At 37.9% G+C, this 21,236-nt stretch overlaps 1 protein-coding gene across 1 annotated transcript in view; it reads left to right on the top strand.

Moving 5' to 3' along the window:
• Positions 1 to 21,236, top strand: part of MAN2A1 (mannosidase alpha class 2A member 1) — a gene marked incomplete at its 5' end in the record, with an annotated part of 117,583 nt that overhangs the window by 79,393 nt on the left and 16,954 nt on the right. Inside the window, 4 exons of the mRNA XM_084278950.1 lie at positions 7,930 to 8,044; positions 12,222 to 12,355; positions 13,312 to 13,453; positions 15,591 to 15,724. Coding sequence (XP_084135076.1) covers positions 7,930 to 8,044; positions 12,222 to 12,355; positions 13,312 to 13,453; positions 15,591 to 15,724 — 525 coding nt within the window. The remainder of the gene's footprint in view (positions 1 to 7,929; positions 8,045 to 12,221; positions 12,356 to 13,311; positions 13,454 to 15,590; positions 15,725 to 21,236) is intronic.

Genomic DNA, 21,236 nt, shown 5'->3' with positions numbered 1-21,236 from the left:
CAGTCTGTCCTAGAAGCACACAGCTTGAGGTCTCTGAGTTGGCAGTTTTAGACCATTTGGTAAATTTAGTCCCATAATTGTTTGCGTCACCTATGTCCAAAAGGGTTCATGTATATTTAAATGCCAGTGGTTTTGATCTGTGAATACCTGAACAATATCAGTTACGGTTTTTTACCTTTCATCGGCAGTGTTATTGCAATTAAGCTAATTTTATTTTACATACTACTTTGTCTTTTGCTTGCAAAACAAATAACCACTCTACCTAAGTTACATAATTTTAACTAAGCTTTTGAATTATTTGCTTTATAAAAACAATATGGACAAATCTATATAGCAGAATGCTATGGTTTGAACATAAAACGTCTGTCTCATGCCTGCAGGCACAGACAGAAAATAAGGCCCCTCTGAACTTCTACGAAAAATGAAATTAAAATACATTCTTAATTAACGTTAGAGCGGTGTGTTTGGCTTTTGTAACTTTTTATACAGCAAAAATGAAATCATGATGCTTTTAAAATGCTTGTTCATTAATATACCATAAGGCTCATTTGGCTTGTTCTTTAATAACATTAATTAGATTGTCCCACTGGGAATAACAATGTAATTCTATAGTATTTTCTAAACCAGTTTGAAGAATGATTTCTGTCTTAAAAGAAATGCCATATGTTCGGGGTTTTCAGCGTGAGGTGGATTGACTGACATTTTCAAGTCCTTTTGTGGAGTGGTTATGGGATAGATTACAGGCAGCTTGCTTATTTTTGGCTAGGTTTGGGTGGCTAGGTTTGGGTTTTGGGGTTTTTACCTATCCCACTCACCCTATGTATTTCTGCAAAATTTGCAGCCAATAATTGCATTTGATGTTGAGTCATTTTTCTCTGGTATAAGTACAGTTATATGTTTTCTTTGCCTTTGTTAACTGGTTGTCACCTAATAAGTTATCTGGATCCTTTCTTTTCTGTTTTGCTATACTCAGAAATTCTTTTTCTTCATCTTGTTGGTTTTGCTATAGAACTTTTGTTCTTGGCTTCTTCTGCCAGTTTAATTTCTGAAAGTGAGGATTGCAAACCATAACTTAAAGCCGTATCAATTAGGACATGTGAGACTTACAGTGCAGCTCTGGTCATCAGTGGGCTGTGGATGTGGTATTTTCTGCAGTTGATGATCTGCGTATTAGAATACACATGGATCTGAATCTTCCAAGAGGTTCCTTGTATTGATCAGCGTTATGGCTGACCTAAATCCAGCCCGGAGAACTGTAATGAGTGCATCCATACTAAGAAGTGGTAAGGCTGTAGTACCAGCGCTAACTGGTACTCTCTGCAACAACAGAGACCTCAGTTAATGATGGTGAAACACACAATATTAAATAGAAGGCACACTGAACACTGATAAGTCTTTGTCACTGCTCTGGAAAGAATAGCTAGACTTAAAGGTCTGCAACACCATGGCACACATTACCATGGTGCAGCTGGCCAGCCCACAGCAAGAACATACTCTAGGCTTCTGGGATAGGATCTTAACCACAGATGATTCTGTCCCTAATATCTCTGAAGTCTGAAAGTAGTTCAGTGGCAGACTCATGTCAGGACGCCAGTGTGAAGTCCAGAACAATGACACACAGCAGAAGCTGCATGCTGCAGCTCTACAGATAAGGAGTGCTCCTACCATGTCTTTCTGTCTTCTGCAGAATAGAATAAAAAGCAAGGGAAAAGACAGGCAGTGTCTTAATTTTTTTAAAACATCAACGATGTTACCAAGGTTTGGAAGAGACTTTCTTTGATCTCACAACTTACTGCCTGTAAAGAAAAAACATGTTTGTATCTCGTGTTATTTTCTGAAGGATGGCCAATTTTATAAATCTGTTAGATCGGGGAGGGGGGGAGGGGGAGGGCGGGGAATCAGTATCCAGTAAACTTTGAAACACATAAATGACTTTATTTTCTTCAAGACAAGTCAATATGTGATGACCCACATACTAGCCCTGTTCAGTATCAATAGGGAATAGAACAAAGCAGTTTTTTCCAAAGAGTCAGATGCTAAGTGTTGGTAGGATCAGTGTGAGTGGTTCATTTTGTTTTACAAATCAGTTTTCAGAATCTAAGTGGACTTTTTTGAAAGACCCAGTGTGGGAAATTGTGATTCTTCCTTAGTCAGCTGTGTCTGTACACACATATATGTACTAACTACTTAGTACTTATGTACTAAGAATATATCTAAGAAATGAGATTTTTTTTTTTTTATCATGCTGCATGTCAAGTATTAGAGCTTTTCTCCTTTTTTTCTATTTTTTTTTTCCTCTTCACACTTTGTCTCAATGGTTGGACTTCCTTTACTGGCGATGATCTCCTACTTGTGTATCTGCAGCTGCTGCTACTAGCTTCAAGAAACTTTTTCCATGACAGGTCCTTTTTTAGTGCATCAGGATTGTCTGTTGCCTTTGCTTCTCAGAAAATAACACATATCTAAATTATCTACATGCTTGACCTTCATAACTATGTAAAACTTAATGGTATTTTTCCATATTCTTCTAAAGCCAGATTAGGATGTTCTAATGCCTGGAAGGAGACTATCCATTTAGAGTATTCCACTATATCCATCTTCAGATCTTTCCTCTCAAAAATAAAGGATCCCCATTTAAGCATATTACTCTTAATGCTTCCCCTGCTTTTGCATGCCTGATAATGGAAAGACAAGTAAACAGGCACCATTACCTGGAGGGTTCTCACAATACCCAAGAGCCAGTGCCTTTGAAGTGTCTGTTCTTTCCTTAGTGCTGTTTTTTCTTCAAGCATCTTATCTGTCATTTAACCCCCCTCCCCCCTGCCATATTGATGGGAGTGTGTTTGGGGACAAAACATATTGAAATTACATCAGTCTCTCTTCTGCCAGGTAGTTCTTTAAACTAGTCTCAAGAGTTCATAGTATTTCCTTTCCTCCTTCCTCCCACCCGCCAATGCCTAGTCTAATCTCACACGCTGTGAAGTGAAGGGTAATCTGCTTTTAGAAGGAACTTTTCTTGAAGGCTTTGTCTTGAGTTCTTTGTAAAATCTCAGGCATATGAAGAACAATTCAGTGTGTGCTGGAAGACGTTTCTCTGGATATGGTTTACTTGCCTTCCACACCAACAGTGTGCTGCACTGCCAGAAATGTCTAGGCTACACTAAGATGGTTAGTAGTGCTTCACTTGACTACAAGGGCAGAGGCTTACTGCCCATTTTTCGTGCCTTCAGGCTAAAATATGCCATTCTAGCTTCCATGCAGGCCAATAAACCTTTTAAGAGAAGCTGTCTCTAGTTGTCTTCATCCTTTGGCACCTAATTTGATTCCAAGTATTTTAAGATATTCTAGGGAGCTACTTTGTATTTTGCTTCTTTAAAATTGTTTGCGCACTTTTTTCCCCCCACTTGCCTCAAGGGGAAGTTTTGTCGTATTTGTCATGAATGTCATTACTGAAAAATGGTTTCTGGATCCTTTTCTTACAGTAAAATTAAGTGTAAAATGTGATCTGAATCAAGTTGTTGATGCTGCTGCAGAAGTCTATTGTGTAGCCCTACCGCTGCTGGCCTAAGGCCAGACAAAAAATACTTAAATAAAGTACCTTTGATAAGTAGGTTTTGATTGTTAAAAGCTGAAGTGTAGCTGATATGTTAGTCATTCAGTCAGCAAACCATGAAGAGATATTTAGACTTTCCAAAAGAAATGGGAGACTAGAGCAAGGGTAATTCTGGAAGGGGCAGTTGGAACCACCGACTCATGGATTGCTTACCCCAGTTATACCACCTACTCAAAAGATTAAGGCAGAGGCAAGAACCAAGCATGTGTTCTGGTTTGCATGCTAGGCAAAGAAATCTAAACCAACTATTTAGTAGAAATGTAATGTTTTTATTATAAAGATAAAGATGTTAATGTTTTATGCATAAATACCACTGATTTGAAGCTTTGGGCTGTGCTGCCTTGGGACAGACACCCATATCTGCGCAAATATGCAATAAAATACCTCTGCTCTCTATGTATATTGACATATTGCACACTGGGTAAATGAACTCCAAGTTTGACTCATAGTTCTGTTATCCCATTTTGAAAACACTGCTTTCCAGGCTCAACACAACCTTCCACAGCAGGCTGCTGACTTTGGTACAGTAGAACTTGTTCCAGTGGAGTTGAGGGGAACAGGTTTTACAGCAGCTATTCATTTTAAATGCTTAGGAAGTGGAGTACTGAGACTGCTACTGGATAGGAGACTCAAGTATTTTTATTCTTAATTTAAGATCTGAGTAGTCATAGAATCTTTCACACTGGAAGGTCATTTGGTGCAAGCTCCCACTCAAAGCAGAGTAAATAGTGATTCAGACTAGGACTTTGTCTAATCAGTTTTGCAAATGGCTCTCTCATTGTTCGTTCCTTCCACTTAGAAAGTGGTTTGTGTCTGAGCAGTAAGAGGTCTGTTTCTACATCTTAGTCTTTCACATCAAAAGTATTTTTATATTTCAGACCCAGGACCCTGATCATTTCACAGGTCTCTCTGTATCTCACCAAGGATCTTTAGAATGATACTAGAATAATTGTATATTCAAAGCATAAAGCAGCTTTCCTGCTTAAAAGCCTGATTCACTGACAGATTGTCAATGTGACAAACATGGTCACTTACCTCTTTATAGTTTCTAAAATCAGTGTGTCTCCAGATTACTATCAAGAAATCACTGCCCAGGGTAAGGCTTTTCTAGGCACTAAATATGAATTTGAAGCCTTCCCTACTCTCTCATTTTTTTCTATTTGCCCAACAGACAGGAAACAATAGGCATCCATGACAACTCAAGTATACATGATATGAGTACTCTAGGTATCAGAAAACTTGCTTAACCCCCAAAACCACAGGATGGCATGTGACTTTGTAACTCCTTCATTTGTATCTTTTCCTTGCCCTGTGTCTTAGAGGCTTATAAACTGGTTTTAATACATTGTTCTCAACACATGTACAAGTGGAATCACAAATTATTATTTAAAAAAATTCATTAGTCTCATAGTTGAGCTGCAGCTGAGCTCCAGGTAACTGCTCACTCACCCCCCCAGCTCCCCCAGTGGCTTGGGAAGGAGAATGGGGAGACAAAGGTGAAACTCATGGATTCGGTAAAGAGAGTTTGCTGGAACAGCACTTGGAAAATACAGCACTGGTGATGAACAATGCAGTTTCTCACCAAATCGTAGAAGTCCGACTGTACAGCTTGGAGCCATCCTGAAGCTGGACCTGGCACAAGCTGCACATCCTGGAGCTGTGCCCCCCTTCCTTAACTAGCCCCCTTTTACCTGCATGACATCATATGGTAGGGAATACCCCCTTTGGTTAGTTCAGCTCACCTGTCCTGGCTGTGTCTCATCCCAGCTTCTAGTGAAAGTTAACCCTATCCTAACCAAACCCAGGACAACTAGTTTCAGACAATACCTGCTAAATGACACTGTTTTCTTTCCTATTACTCATCTTTCCTTAAAGTTCAGAATGGTTGCCTCTATTTTCAGTTGGGAGACTGATCTGGCTACATGAGTAGTCTGGAGACTGGTGTGTGAATTTAGTGTCTGTGGCAGTATCACAGAATCTGAGAGCTGTTAAACACATCTTATTTCAGCTTTCTGGTTGGACTGGCACAATGTATTTTGGTAGCAATTGTCAATGTCACTATCATGTTTGATCAAGCGTGATGGAACAGAGTTCCTCCAAGTATTTTTAAGTGCTCAGCCTTTTGCATTCCTTTGCCACTCATCTGTCATCTCTTCTTTTTTCTGGTTTCGCCCTGAATAAATCCAATGAGAGCCCTAGTGAGAAACCTTTTTTACAAACAACTGACATAAGCCCAAAAAATTGGTGTTACTTTGGTAACAGTGTATTTGGAGGGCTGCTCTTTGTGCAAGTAGTATTCTCCTAGGTAATAATTGACAAGAGTATTTGCTTGGTCTCAAGACCCCAGGCTGAGCTCATTTTCTGAGAGTTCTTTAGCTGCTGTTTCAGTCCTTCATTGCTAAGCTGAAGATCTTCATGTTTCCCTATCCTGCAGGTAGGATTTTGAAGGATTTTATTATTCCAACTTCCTGTCAATAATGCAGTTCCTCTGTGGGATTTTAATCTAAACATGTACTTCTAGGAGACTGTAGTCACAAGTTAAATGAGTTTGTCTTCTATATCTGTGTGTGATAGATAAGCAGATAGATAGCAATCTCTTCTGCCAGAAGAAAGGGGAAGATTCAGTCTACATGTACTGATCTTGTAATTTTTTCATGGAAGTAAGAGAACCCAAAAACCCGTTGCATTTCTAACCTAAGATCGTGTCTTCAAATTTTCTTTATCCCAGTGTACTAATTCACCTGGATTTCCTGCCCTCCTACTACTATATTCCTCCTGTATTTCTCTGCTAGCAAATGGATTTTGCATAATAGGCAGCAACACTTGTCTGTCTTACTGAGAACATGAGACCCCTTGGAAGTATCTCATAATTTTTTCATGTCAACTGTTACGAAGTCCAAAAGATTCTTTTCTCATTTGGGTCTTTGTCCTGATTAGCTGGATAAAACATTGCTGTGAGATGATCAGCAGAAAAATCCCTCTCTCCCTAAAATAGCTCAACTTACTGAAGTGTAAGGAACTGTGATTCCACTACCAAACTTCTGTACAAAGTATACCTGTAGTTGATAGCTGCAGAGCTGCCTCTTAGAGCTCTGTCAAATCCTTTATTAAAGAGCATTCTGTCTAAAGCTTTAAGAATAAATATGTGAGTAGAAAAGCAGGCTTTTAGTCTTTGAAAGTCCCGTTCCTTTTCTTCTCTTATACTTATTAAAATCTTATTTGTGAATATACATATAGCTATATGCTTGAAGAATATTGGATGATATGTACCTGTACTTGTTCTTCTCTGACACATTTTGTCTGGATGTATGTAATCTTTTATTTCCTCTCTTTCTGCTTAGATCACTCTGAATAACACGTTTTTCAAGTATTTTGTTGTTTTCTTTTTGAATAAGGTGTTTATTTAGTGCTTTTGCCCTATAGTAGTAGTTGCATGTGCTGTATTTTAATTGTTTTGCTTTGTACATGCTTAATATCTAACCCATTTTTTACTTTGGAGACATCCATGTAATTTTATATGTTATATACAGTTCTGTTTGGGATAACATGTTTAAAAAGTTATTGTTTGCTTAGTTGAGACTCAAAATACTGTCACTATATGGAATAGTAATTTTCTTCATCTCCTTAGTTTGACTATGGATAGGTGAAATTTCTGCTAGTCTTTGAGAGTCGTTAGTAAGAAGACAGTGTCCCTCTTGAGGTTTCTTAATGGTTCCCAGCTCTACTCTGCATTCCAGGAGGCTCCCTTGACAACTGTAGCTGCTTTTGATGAAGGAAAAGCTTCCTCTCTCACCTTCAGAAGGTTATGTAAACTGATCCACAAACAGTGTTGTGGCAGCTTTCCTCACACTGTGTGTGCCACTGAAAAAGGAAACCGAGCAAACCAAACAGACAGTTAAACCATCTGCCACAGATGATGAAACCGCAGTATTTGATTACTGGTTAGCAAGTATAATTTTGCTAGCAAAAAAGGTTATTCCAGATGTTTGCAATACTAATACATAACTATTTTGTCTGTAGGCCTTGTATCCATTAATCCTCATAAAATAGTTGTGTGATACATAATGAGATATATTGGGTTGTCCTAAATTTAGTCAAAGGGAAAGTGAGGCTCCGAAGAGAAGTTCCTGAATTTCAGATAAGGAATAATTTTTTAATTTGCAGGCTTTAGATTAGACCTAGATAATCTAGATATGGAACAATTTTTAAAAAGTTAAATATACTTTGGTATTCATAAAATATCTCGATTTATTCACATTGATTTTATGCAAAACTTCCAAGATAATTATTCTAACTTCCTATTTTGTTTTTTGTAGCCTTATATTTTTACAGATCCACCGACCATAAGAGTTGCTCATGGAAGAATTTTCTCAGAAGTTGTATGTTTTTTCCACCATGTGACACATACCATGCGACTGTATAAAGTCCAGGGTAAGAGATGTGAAATTCTGTCTCCCTTAGCAATTATTTCTCATCACTACAGTCTTGGATCCTTCCTGTCTATTTAATACTTCGATGCACTTTTGAACTAGTGCAGAATTCATTAAACTGAAGTCTTTGCTGGGTTCAGTGCACCACGATCCCTTTCTGAGCATCATGCTAGTTATTAAGCTGATGTGCTTAAACTCAACAGATTTGTTGGATGTACCTCACCACATTAGGAAATTTTATGGTATGAATTACTTACAAGGGAGTCTCAAACTTCCTGTGGTCATCTGAATGCTGTAGGTAGCTTAGGTAGCTGTTAATTGTTAAAAGGCGAGGGGATATATATACACATATATCTTGGAAATCATGTAAAAACATAGTCTCTTTCATAGCTTCAATCTTGTTCACTGAGGTATAACAATATCTTCTCTAATGTCAAAAAAAAAGGGAAGCTATTTGTTAGTGTCATTAATAGTGATGTCCGGTTTACTCCACAGCTGTAGGACCACTTCAGTTAACCTGTGGCTTCCTCTTTGTCCTTTATCTGTGTGGAAGAGCTCATGACAGAATTTGCTGTGCCTTAGAATCAGTCATAGAACATGTGTTGAGAGGCACCAGCAATGAACTAGCTTATTGACTCTAGGCATAACTTCCTTTTAGTTTTGCTTTCTTTCCTTCAGTATGGCTCTCTGGTTTTGTTAATCTACTGTTCAGTTACTAGCCAATTCTGAATTTTCTTAGAAAACAGCAACTTTGGAAACTCTGTACCCTTCCAAACAGTGAAAAATGTAAAAGAGGAAGGAAATTGTGGTACAACTGTATAAACTTACTTTCCTGTACAAACAGGACCTAAAATGATTAAGTGTATCTTTCGTAATTGAAGTTGGAAACATGCATTTTCACTTGTTTATCTGTTTGCATTTACTGGAATTTTTCTGGAATTCAGATACATTGACTAGTATTTTCAACACTGCATTAGCCTTACTTTTACTGTAGGTGTCAAAGTTGTCTGTATGGGTTTTTAAATCTTAACATCTTTACTTGCTTTTCTCAACACCTTCAAAAACAATGTAGCTATAAGACCTTTGTAATACTCCTGTACTCTTCCCTTACACTGTTTAGGCTTCAAAAATATATTGTCAGCAAGGCCTACTTTACAGTTACACACAGCAGATCTGTTTGATTTTTTTTTTTACTTGCAATATATTTCTCTTTAGAATGAAAATTCATTTGGGTGCCTTAATTTGTATGACATAAGTGTAGACTTTGAAATTTGAAGTTGCTAGAGTTTACCCATATTCTATATACTGATCAGAGTTGATGTGCCAGCCTGTCTGATACAGCAATTTTAGATAAAATTCTAGATCACTTCCTTATGAATACAAATGAAGATGTATAGTAATTTGTTATTCTCGATCCTGAGGAAACGTGTTTCTATTCAAGCTCATATCAGTTTGGTTTTATATGACCAATATGTGAAATGAATTTAGATCAAAAAGGTACCTTGTAGTCAAGATGTACTACTAGGTCGCCAAAAATGTGGAAAGTTACTTTGCTATGTGGGTTTGAGTATATTAAACTTCTTAGCAAGGAGGGAACTTACATGAGGAGAGTGGTGTTGTGAAGGGGAGGTAAAAAGGCCTGAAAGGTCTCTCTTCTTGTTTAGGCTGAAGTTGTTGGGGTCTTGGGCGGGGTTTTACTGTTGAGGTTTTTTTTTTTAATGGATTTCTTTCTCATACTTCCTGTAATTAATTAATAAATGTCCTCTAGAAGTATTATACTTCCATTTCACAGTTCACAGAAAATGAATTGTCAGTGAAAAATCCCTTGATTACCAATTCTATGACATGAATTTGTCTTTCATCTTGAGTGCATTACACAGGGGGTTTTTTGGGTTGGGTTGGGTTTTTTGACAATTCATCACACTGTTTTGATACTTACACCATTATCTGTCCAGTCATTATAGTGGAGTCCTCTATTCACAGCTTTTCAAAGGAAAAATTATACGTAGTTTAAAATATATTTTCTCTCTTTTATGTTGGCCTTTTTTAAAGTTTAAAAATTAATGACTTCATACCTTTTTTTGCTGAGGTCTGTTTCCTGGGCTTTGTAAGAGAAGTTTCTTATGTCGCTTTACTTCAATTAGAAGAAGGTATCTTGAAGTCTTGCTAAATATGTACAGTAACAAAGCATGTGGAGAGAAATACACACACACACACATTTTATTTTTAAATAAAGAGCTGATGCTCCTTTTGTAACCTACTGTCTTGCCAGGGCATGGAAAGCCTGATTGTGTGGTTAATCCAGTTGTGGGGCAGTACTTCTGAGTCCTGCAGTTTCTTCAGCAATTTTGATGAACCACTGCTTTTTCCACTTCTGGGCTCAGAATTCCATTGATTTTAAGCAAAAAAATACTCCAGCTTGACAAGTCTGTTCAGCAATTGATGAGTGATTTTTAACTTTCTCTAGTTTCCTTGGCATCTGGTTTTGATATTAGTATGATTCTGATAAGCTTCTTTACCAGATGCTGTGTAAGTTTCATCATCTTCATAATTGTATTTTTGTATCAACACAAATTATGCAGTAGGAAAGAGCTGAGGGTAATTCACGGCCTGGTCATTTTAAATTGTAAATTAAATATTGTATACTTGTTCAAGGTACTTGTACTTTAATGTTCCTACTTAAAATAGTTGAAAAATCCATGACTAAGAGTATCAAAAGTGGAGCATGCAGACCCACTTTTTGCAGACTAGGTCTGGAAAAATAAAAGTAATTATTGAACTGAATATTTTTCATTTAGCACTGTATTATAGTAGTTGTTGGGAAATATTGACACTTTAATAATTGCTGGTACTGCTGCAAGTAGCATTCAGATTTTAAAAAAGATCTAGAAACAAATGCAGACCCTCATCCTCCTCATTCAGGTGGTAAAATCACAACCCTGAACTGCATTTTACATACTAAAGAACAGCATAAAAATTGAAGCAGGTGGACACTTTGAGTATTCCATTGTGTAAAGGCTCAGAGTGTTTGAGAAAGACAAGGAAAGTATTTCAACATGCCCCCAAACAGAATTGCTAAAAAATATTGAAAACTGTGTGTATAAGGAAAAAGAGGTTGTGCTAACCTCTGTCTGTGTAGGAATTTTATTTGAAGTTGTTCTCTCCTTTTGCAAAAGATTCTACAGCGCAGGAGCCCAAACTGATGGCCATGCCTCTGGGTCTTGTGAGCTGACATACAGTGAACTGTTCAAAAAAAAAAAAACGTATTCAGTATCTAGGATTTTAAAATAGTGTCTTCAGGTTTCAAAGGTCTAAGTTGGTTAATCAGTTCCTCACTTTCTACCGTCTTCTGTTTACAATCCATCAGACAAACATCATGTAATCTCATCTCACTACGAAGAGGTATTTCATACCTCTTTTCTGCTTGGTGGAATTCTTTTCACAATTGGTAGTCCCATTAGACTACAGAAAAGGTAGAAGTGGTCATGCTGAACTATTTGAAAAAGTCAAATTATTATTAAAGGTGTTTAATTTTCAGCTTGAGGCATGGTAGAAAATAAATCTCACTAAACATCTGTCTGTACGTTCAGATATTAAATCTTCCTTTAAATAAGTAGGCATCTTTTCTCTGTCAACTACAATTTGTGTCCTGACTGTGGTCATATCGGTGTGGGATTTCTTAATTCCCTGTCCTTAAGGATGAGCCTCCCTGCTTTTGTTAAAACTGCTGACTGCTTTCTGGCTTAATGGCACAATTGCTTTAGAGAAGCTGGTGACCTCATGCTTGTCTGTGAATGTCAACAGCTGCATAAGAGTCAAGGTGAGAAGTGAATGGTTAGGTCTTGCTCCCATGTGTTAGCTGCTCCTGAAGACATCACTTAACAGTCATGTGCTGTTTCCTAATGATTTACCAGAATCCACATCAGTTTTTATTATGAATTGCTTCTGTTCTAATTCAGTGAAGGCTATAGACTGTTCAGTGAGTACTGACCTAAGAAGTACCGCTGTATCATGTGGTACGTACCTGAACTGGCTTCAAATATCTGGTTAGATAACAGCAGGAAAGTAAAACGAGAAGAGAAAGCTAGATCACTGTTTTCTGTGAGCACAATCATTCTTACGTACGTGGCAATTGCTTTTAAAAGTTGCAGGATTTTCAATGTGTCTTTTTCATGTAGGTTTGGAAGGACAGTCTCTTGAAGTTTCCAATATTGTGGATATTAGAGGAGAATATAATCGTGAGCTTGCAATGAGAATTTCATCTGACATAAACAGCCAAAATAGATTCTACAGTGACCTTAATGGATATCAGGTAACTGTTGCCTATTAATTATAAAAGCCTAAAACCTCAGTTTTTGACAGTCTTAATAGTTCTTGAGTCATGCTGATAACACACTAATGTTAAACTCCCCGTGTCATTTTAAAGGAGAAAAATTGTAAAAAATATATACACTACAAAACTTCATTTAGGTCAGATGAATTAGTAACTGTTTTCTTTCAATATTCCTTTATATCCTTTTTAACATAAGAATTGTAATACAGCATGTTGAGAGAAGCCCCCATGTAATTGCTTATATATGTGTATGCCTTCTTTCCCCTCTATTTAATTAGAGCCCTTTGGGTAGCACAATGCGAGGTGTGCATAAGGTCCAGATACTCAGACATAGAGACCAACTGTTTGATGCTGTGGCAGAAATAAGAAAGATTTATTTTCCATACCTTCCTCCCTTGCTAAAAATAGTTTTGCAAATGCATTGAAAACCATACTTGCTGAGTAAGAGACTGCAGTTTTTCCAGTTCGTGTGTAATACTGCATTTCACTGGAGATGATAAAGCCAGTATTTAAACATGAAAATAATTTAAATACTACTACTTATTTGTCATGTACCATTCAAGAATTCCACTAGCACTTTAATAAATTCTAATTATATTCCTTTTCTGCTACCTTGAATCTATTCACTGCTTGCTCTCTAGAGGAGAAAAAAAAATTCTCTCATTCTATAACTGATTATTTCTTTTTTGTATGTTCCCTTGATGGATCTTTCAGAGTTTTTTTAAATATTCTTTGATCTAAAAGTACATTGAAGTTATCATTTCCAGAGTGGTAATTTTAGCCACAAATCTCCAAAAAGCTAAATAATACAGTTGAGTGAATGCTTTGGTGCCGGTTGTGCTTCTAAAGCACATGGGATAAACGTCTGAAAAGGTATTTGAAATTTAAATGCATAAAAAGAATGTATTTTATTGAAGTTCATGTTCATACTGCAGATCCAGCCCAGACTGACGATGAGCAAATTGCCTCTTCAAGCAAATATCTATCCTATGACTACAATGGCTTATATCCAAGATGTTGGTGTTCGTTTGACACTTCATTCAGCTCAGTCTCTAGGTGTTGCAAGCTTGAAAAATGGTAAGTATAAGATGACAGATTTTATAAAGGCCTATCCTTCATCATTGTCTGAAGTAGTTCATTCAGAGATTACCACACCTACTAGGGTTTGAAGAAAGGAAATACATTTATCCAGTTCTTAATGAGTCTAAGAATATGCCCATATGGGAGGAGGCAGAGGTTGTTCCCACATGAGGTCCTGTCATCTTCAATAGAAGATCTCGGTCAAACTAGAAGCAGAGCAGAGCGACTATGATAAAAGACAAAACCAGCAACAGTTGTTAGAGCTCAGTATTTTTCACCCAATAACTCTGATGTTACTCAAGGATGAAACAGCAAAAATGTACCTTGCTCTCTTTTGTACTCCTCTGGTAGCAGAGGGCTTAAGATGGATCATGTGATGCTGATCATGTTTTGTGATTTGTTTGTTTGCTTCAAGGTAGAAAGCACTAGTCTTAAGATACACACAGTATTGCCTAACATCCCTGTTAAGGAAAACAGTAGTGGCTTTTATGAAGTCTAGAATTAGTTAAATAAAATAGAAAAATGGCCCTGGGTAAGAATCAACATTGTTCTGAAGCAAAATCATACCTCACAAATGTAGTGGAGTACTGTGAAAGAGCTGATGAATATCTTGACAAGAAAAATCAATTCATATTAAGAATTACAAAAGGGATGCAGTCTTGTCCCTCACAGCAGAGAAGGCTATGATGAATGGCCTGGAGGGATGGAAACAGGACAGTGTATACTGCTACCATAATGAGGAGGCATTCAAATAAAGCTTTTTTATATATTTTTTTGACTTACACTTATGTCAGCCCATGTTAGTACAGCAGTCTACAAAGATCATCAATCTGAGGCGCAATCTGAGCCTTATACTGTATTCAAAATGTTTTCATTAGTTTACTTCAGTTTCTCGCTCATTGCCACCTGGTTTCTCTCCCAGCTACACAGAATCTGTTTTTACTTGAAGGAATGGAAACAAGCATTTAGGAAAATTGGATAAGTATTTGTAGAACAATAGAGAAGCATAAAAGAAGACCACCTTACTAGGCAGCCTTTTCTAGTAGCATAAATAGTGCATTTCATTTAGGGAACAAGTACTTCAGGATTCCATTTTTATTTAGGAAACTAGTACACTTGTTTGAAGATTCAGTGTGCAAAAACCGTAACAGCCTTAATTACATGCCCTGAACTGGTTTCCCTCTGGAGATACAAACTTGAAAAGATATGAACTTCATTTTCCATATGGCTATTTATGATTTAACATCATGCTTGAAGAGCTATTTTGAATGCCAGTGCTACAGTTCAGTATAAACTCAGAACTTCATACTCAGTCTTGACCTTGTACAAAGTTCTTTCCTACTCCAACAAGTGAAAATACCCTTACAAGGAGTGGTTGTGAGTAGTTGAATCATAGAATGAATTATAGAATGTATTAGGTTAGAAAGGACCTTTAGAGGACATCTAGTCCAACCCCCATGCAGTAAGCAGGGATGTCTTTACTCCATCAGGTTGGTCAGAGCCCCATCAAACCTGATCTTGAATATCTCCAGGGATGCAGCCTCCACTACCTCTCTGGACAGCTTGTTCCAGTGACCTACCATCCTCATATTTAAGAACTTTTTCATAATATCCAGCCTAAACCTACCCTTTTCTACTTGATACACTCATGTTGCCTGCCTATTTCTCATTCTGAAACAAAAACAAAAAAAAAAGAAAAAAATATATTTGAGAGGTGTGCTGTCCTGGGGAGTGTAAGATGACAACCATTCCATTACAAAAGATGTCTCCTTAGAGCTGCAGCTTCTTGGGATGCTGTTTCTCTTTGAGGCTTGATGTGCAAAGTATATACAACAGTAAACAGTGATAACTTTTCACACTAAACTTCTATTTAGACTCTTATGTTAGAAACTTGTGGGACCTTCTGCTGAAAGGCGTATGAAAAAATGTTTGGGTGTTTCTGGACAGTCACAGCCCAAAGGTATTAAATGTTTACATAATCAGTCCTAACAACACTGATGTGCTAATTGCTGTTCCATACGAAAGAGGGAAAATGTTGATTCTTTATAATTTATGTTTCGGGGTGTTTTTCTTATGTTTAATAGAAGCTTTACATCTTCTTCTTACCGGTATAATCTTTTTATTTCTCTTTCAGGTCAGGTGGAAGTGATCATGGATCGTCGACTTATGCAGGATGACAACCGTGGCCTTGGACAAGGTGTCCAAGATAACAAGATTACAGCTAATATCTTCCGACTTCTGCTGGAAAGACGACATGGAACAGATGTGGTAGGATTCACTGTCTGGATTTTTCTGGCTAATTAAGATATAAATATTTATTTCTCTTGCAGCAGCACTGAACTCAGTAAAGAAATTATTCCATGAGTAGTAGAACTAAGGAAACATAACTTCTGAGGGAGTTTTGTCAGCTTCCTTGCATATTCTCGTCATAAAGACGTCATCTTTCTCTAGTACTCACACAAATACTTGCAGTATCTGCTTTCTCACTCACACTTCAACACATGACTGGCATACCGTGTAGAAGTCTCTTCTTTTTTCTTTCTGTTTTGTTCTGGTTTGGGTTTTTTTTATTGAGGAAGCTTTTAAAAATTGCTAATTAGCCAGACTTCTGTTTCTTAGCAGAGTTAACTGAATCTGTGAAAGGTTGAAAAATTAGTTCAGATAAATGGGTGAAAAAATCTTACACATTTAATTTTCTTAGGAAACAAGATTTAAGTGGAAGTATTTAGATGCCAGATACATAAACATTCTAACTTCATTATAAATCTGGTAAAGTTGAGACTATTTTGTTGAAAGGGGTTGGGGTTTTTTTCCACTTGCGCAGATCATCTCAGTTCACCTTTTTCTGTATTAGTTGTTTGAATAACTTCTGTTTTCTTTCAGTTGCATTTTTTTCTCTTTGCTGTTTCTCCTATCATTTTTCAGGACAAAATAAAAAGTACATCTTCATACTGAGGCAGTAGAATTATTATAGCAGCACAGAGCGTATTTTAAAATCATCACATAGCTAAAGATGAGGAGCTGTATACTGAGCTGCTAATGAATATTCGATAAATTTGAATTAATTCTGGTTTTTAATGGATATCATTAACCACTGTGAAAGGATGATAGCGTCGAGCTTAAAGCTAATTTCCACAATTTAAGGATTAAACTGCTTTTTCAGGTTGTACATGCCACTGTGGTTTTCTAGTTCCTCACCCTGTATAACACAGGCAGTATATTAACTGCCTTTATGAGTGTGATGGGCATATACCTAAGCTATCTTGGAAGACGTTAACTTGAGTTCCACAGCATTGTAGCTTTGACAACAGTGGGCATCGCACGCACAGGTTAATCCCCTTTCACAAGAAACCTGCAGAGAGTACATACTGCCACAGAAAACTTCTTAGTACCCAAGGTAATTTGTTTTGTGTTAAATTAGAATGTGAGGTTGGTGATTATTGGACATAGAAATCTATATTTACATCAGCAAATCATGTGAAACAACAGGAGTAGATCGAATCAGTTAGTGCCACCGTGTTTGTGCTGGCACTGTGTGCAGTTGTGGTATTTTCTGTAGAATCATAAAATAACACTATGGGGTATCTATCGAAGTCTTTTAGTCCAGTCCTTGCTCAAAGCAGGTCAATTTTTATTTCAGAACAGACTTAAAAAACTCTGCAAAGCATTGTCCATTCAGACAATAATGGAGATATAAAGGGTTAGAGCACATCTGCTGCATTCCTTCAGGGGAGCTTCTTCGTAACTTCCTTCTAAAAGAAAACTAGTCCACCCACACTGACAGTCCTCTCCAAGCTTGCACAGTGCCCATTTAAGGAAGGCTGGCCCTAAGTTTAATTTCAGAGCAGCACTAACTGCTTCAAACGAAAACACTTCTTTGGAAATACAGTTTGACACTACCTCAATTAGAATAAAGGCAGCCTAAACAACTCTGGCATTGTCTGGTTAGTGAAACATTAACGTGTGTCTTTGCATACATCTGTCCTCATGTTTGGGATACCAGTCAGGCATGAAGTCGGTAACATAACAATGTATTTCCCTTTTATTTAAATCTGTTTCCTTTCCTCCATTTTTAAAGGGTTCTGTGTAAGGTGCTGTTACTGGAGAAGGGGCAGTTACCTGTTATAGTCAAAAATCTTTCAGGTGTTTTGAGTACTGGTGTTTTACAGCATCTACCTTCCTTCCTGCTGAGCTTAAAATGGTTTTAAATAGCTGCAGTAGTGGAAGTTTCTAAGGGCAGTTGGCTCTTCAACACTCTTGCAGGGACTTGAAAAGAAGGGGAATCAATGCTTCCAGACACTGGGCACAGCCAAAGAGGTGCTGTTGGCCCAAGGGACAGTGTGCACAACCCCCAGGAGATGAGCAAGATGCTTTAAGGAAGCCTTTCTGGTGTTATATGTGGAATTCCCCTTTGCTATATTAGGAGTTTTCTAGCATTGTGATTTTCAGTATCGGTAACCTTTTCCTGATTCATGTAACTTTCAGATAAGTTAAAGTAAGGAGGTGTAGTTGTCCCTTTTCGTTCTGTTTTGTTAAATGTGCAAGCATATTCTTTCAGTACATGGTTACTCAGAAGGTAGTTGCTACAATAGTTTAAAAATAAACCTGTCAGAAAAATTAAGAAGAAATTATATGCAGCTTATATATGTAATTGGCTGTAGTGTGACTCATACGCTGACCCTAATTTTGTTGTCAAGCCCTATTTTGTTACGGACTCGAGGAATCATGGAAGCTACAGGAGATCAGTTAGTATCTTTGCCAGCACAAGCTTTTCCTAAAGTGTGTTGCAAAATATTTCATTCTGCTTTTTCTCAAAAGCAGTTCTGAAGAACAGGATTTTTTATGCTTTTTGGTAATCTTTCCCATAAAAGGAGAGTGTGTGAAGTGTAGGATGTGCCATTCTTTAAAATTAATTAAAATAAATGACCATCACCTTGGTGTAACTACTGTGGAGGGTTTTGGTTATGACATAATCAACCAAGAGGCTGTTTTTTAATTTAAATCTCTGCAGTGTCCTGTTTCCTTCCCTCCCTCAACAGTATATTTTAATGGCAGAGTCAAACCCCATGAATGTCTTGAAGTATAAGATTGACCTATTGTGGTTCTTTGACCCTGGCAAGAGGCCAGATGCCCACCAAAGTCACTCTATCAATCCCCTTTTCAGCTGGACAGAAGAGAAAATATCTATTGAGAGGCTGAGGAGTCGAGATAAGGACAGGGAGAGATCATTCGACAGTTAGCGTCGGGCAAAACAGACTCAACATGGACTGAAAAGGAAAAAAAAACGTAAAGCATCTAATTTAATACAGTACACACACACAGTGAAACCAGATTAATGGGAAGTAAAACCAGGTCTTAAAACACCTTCCCACCCCCTTTCCTTCTCTAGCAAACTACACTTTAGTCCTGATTTCTCTCCCTTCTTTACACCCAGGGTGGCATGGAGTTGGGGGAAGAGAACAGGGAATGGGGGTTTTCATGATTAGTTTTCCTTCTCGGGGTAGAGGAGGGAGGCATTCCTCATACCCTTCCCCTGCTCCAGCGTGGGGTCCCACCCATGGGAGACAGTCCTCCGTGAACATCTCCGACACAAGTCCTTTCCCACGGGGCTTCAGCTCTTCGCCAGCTGCCCCAGCATGGGTCAATTCTGTGGGGTGCAGTCATACATCATAGAATGTCTCTCAGACTCTTAGGCCCAGACTGCTCCATCCTGGACCTCCATGGAGTCACTTTTCTCCCCCCCAGTAAACCTGCTGCAGCACGGGTGTGTGTCTCTCTTTCTCCCCATGGCCTGCAGGTCCTGCCAGGAGCTTGCTCCAGTATGGATCACAGTGATTTCCATATGTCTCCACCCTCCCTAGCGTGGGGTCTGCTCCCTATGATATTCCATGAGCTGCAGGGGGACACCAGTTCCACCATGGTCTTCTCACATCTTCTCGCTCCCTTCTCTGGAGACAAAAAGTGGCTGCCTGTGGGGTTTTTTCTCCTAAATGTGATGCCCAGAGGCGCTGTGACCATCACTGATGGGCTTGGCCTTGGTCAGCAATGACTCCAGCCATGAGCCGGCTGGTGTTTGCTCTGTGGGGCCTGCAGAGAGCTTCTGGCTGTTTCTTACAGAAGCCGCCCCTGCAGCCCCCCTTCTCCATCAGAACCTTGCCATGTAAAAGCACACCTGTCCAGTGGGTAGTAGAATTCTTACTAACTGCTAGCATACACAGGTAGCCTGTATTCTCCTAAATCTCTAATCCTAATTCTACCTTGTTTGTGGCCCTTAAATTCTATCTCGTCTACCCAGTAGTAAATACTCATGCTGTTATTTCCTTTGTACAAAAGACTTGAGGTTAATTTGTTTTGTTGAAATGTTTATTTCTTCCCCCCCCCCCCCCAATCTGGATCCTACAAAAGATATACTCAGAATGATGGTGTTGCTCATTAAGCTATCTATATATGTAGTATGAGCTGGGCAAATCTCATTTAACTTTACATTATACTCACCAGATTTATTGACAGTTGTGTCCCTCAGACCTCTGTTGATGTTGTGACTGTGTTTTCATACAGTTTCTATAGACATCTTTTTCTCCTTCTACCAGATGTAACTAATTCTGCTTCCATGTTCAGTTTATCCTTGCTTGCATTTCTTGGCTCTGTGTATCTTTTTGAATTATCTTCTAATATTCTTCTTTTTCCTCAGATTATTAAACAAGAACTGAATGCGTTTAATTTTTAAATTGAAGGGATTATTATTTAGCTGAGAAGGAAACTGAGTACAGTTGTCAGTACTTGCATGTCAACAGAGTAAATGTTTATTTTTTAAAATACATACTCTCTATTTTACAGTTATTATAAGTTTTGTTAAAAATAAGCATTGAGAGCTTCTTACATTCTGGGCCTTAGCATGTTATATTAGTATAAGAATGTGAATGAAATAGGATTTATAGGAAGTAGTAATATCTTTATTTCATCAATGACAGAACTGGAGAAAAGATGCCATGCCAAGCACATACTTCTTCAGATTCTTGTTTCATACCTCGCCTTGACTTGCTCAATTTATATAACTGGATTTATAGCCTAGTCTCAAGGAGAGAGAGACAGGATTCAAGGGTTCAAATAGCTGCTGTGGTCTGGGGGAGGTTGTTAGAGAAACAGTGATACAGGCAGTTAATAAAATCACAAATATGTGGCAGTCAGATAATCAAACTCCTTTTCTTCCACCTCATACAAGCACCCTTTTTTCTCATTAAATATCTGTCAGTATCCACTTTCTCTGAAAATATATGCTTGATGATACAGCCGTTTCTGATTAGTGAGTTGTATTTGCTGGTTTTTTGATGTGCCTATTTATAATGCATGCCTACGTTTCATGTAGTTGCTATAGACTAAACTGTGCATTGCTATGCAATCTGTAACCATACCTTAAGAAGCATAATTAACTTGATGTTTCAAGAAAGCAGAAACTCAACATTGGCTAACTACTACCATTTAGAAGCATTTTCAAGACCCTGTGTGACAATCTCCAAGATTCTAGTATCATTTTCATTTATGAATGCCATAGTGAGCTTGTCAAGTATTTACAAAGTCTTGAACTTTAAAGTTTTGAGGTTGTATGGTGACCACAGAATAAAGGCATTTTGCTCTCTTTCTCTCAGAACATAATGAAGGTATTTCATTAGTTCTTTACAGCTTTACTTAAAACACTGCATTTAAATTATTCTTACTGCTACTACTATACAGATGTTACTGTATTTCTTGTGCTATAAGTTGGTGTCTGGTGCTCAAGTGC

Source organism: Gallinula chloropus (genome assembly GCF_964237585.1).
Source record: "Gallinula chloropus genome assembly, chromosome: Z".
Lineage (NCBI taxonomy): Eukaryota > Metazoa > Chordata > Aves > Gruiformes > Rallidae > Gallinula > Gallinula chloropus.
This window is presented reverse-complemented; position numbering and strand designations above follow the sequence as displayed.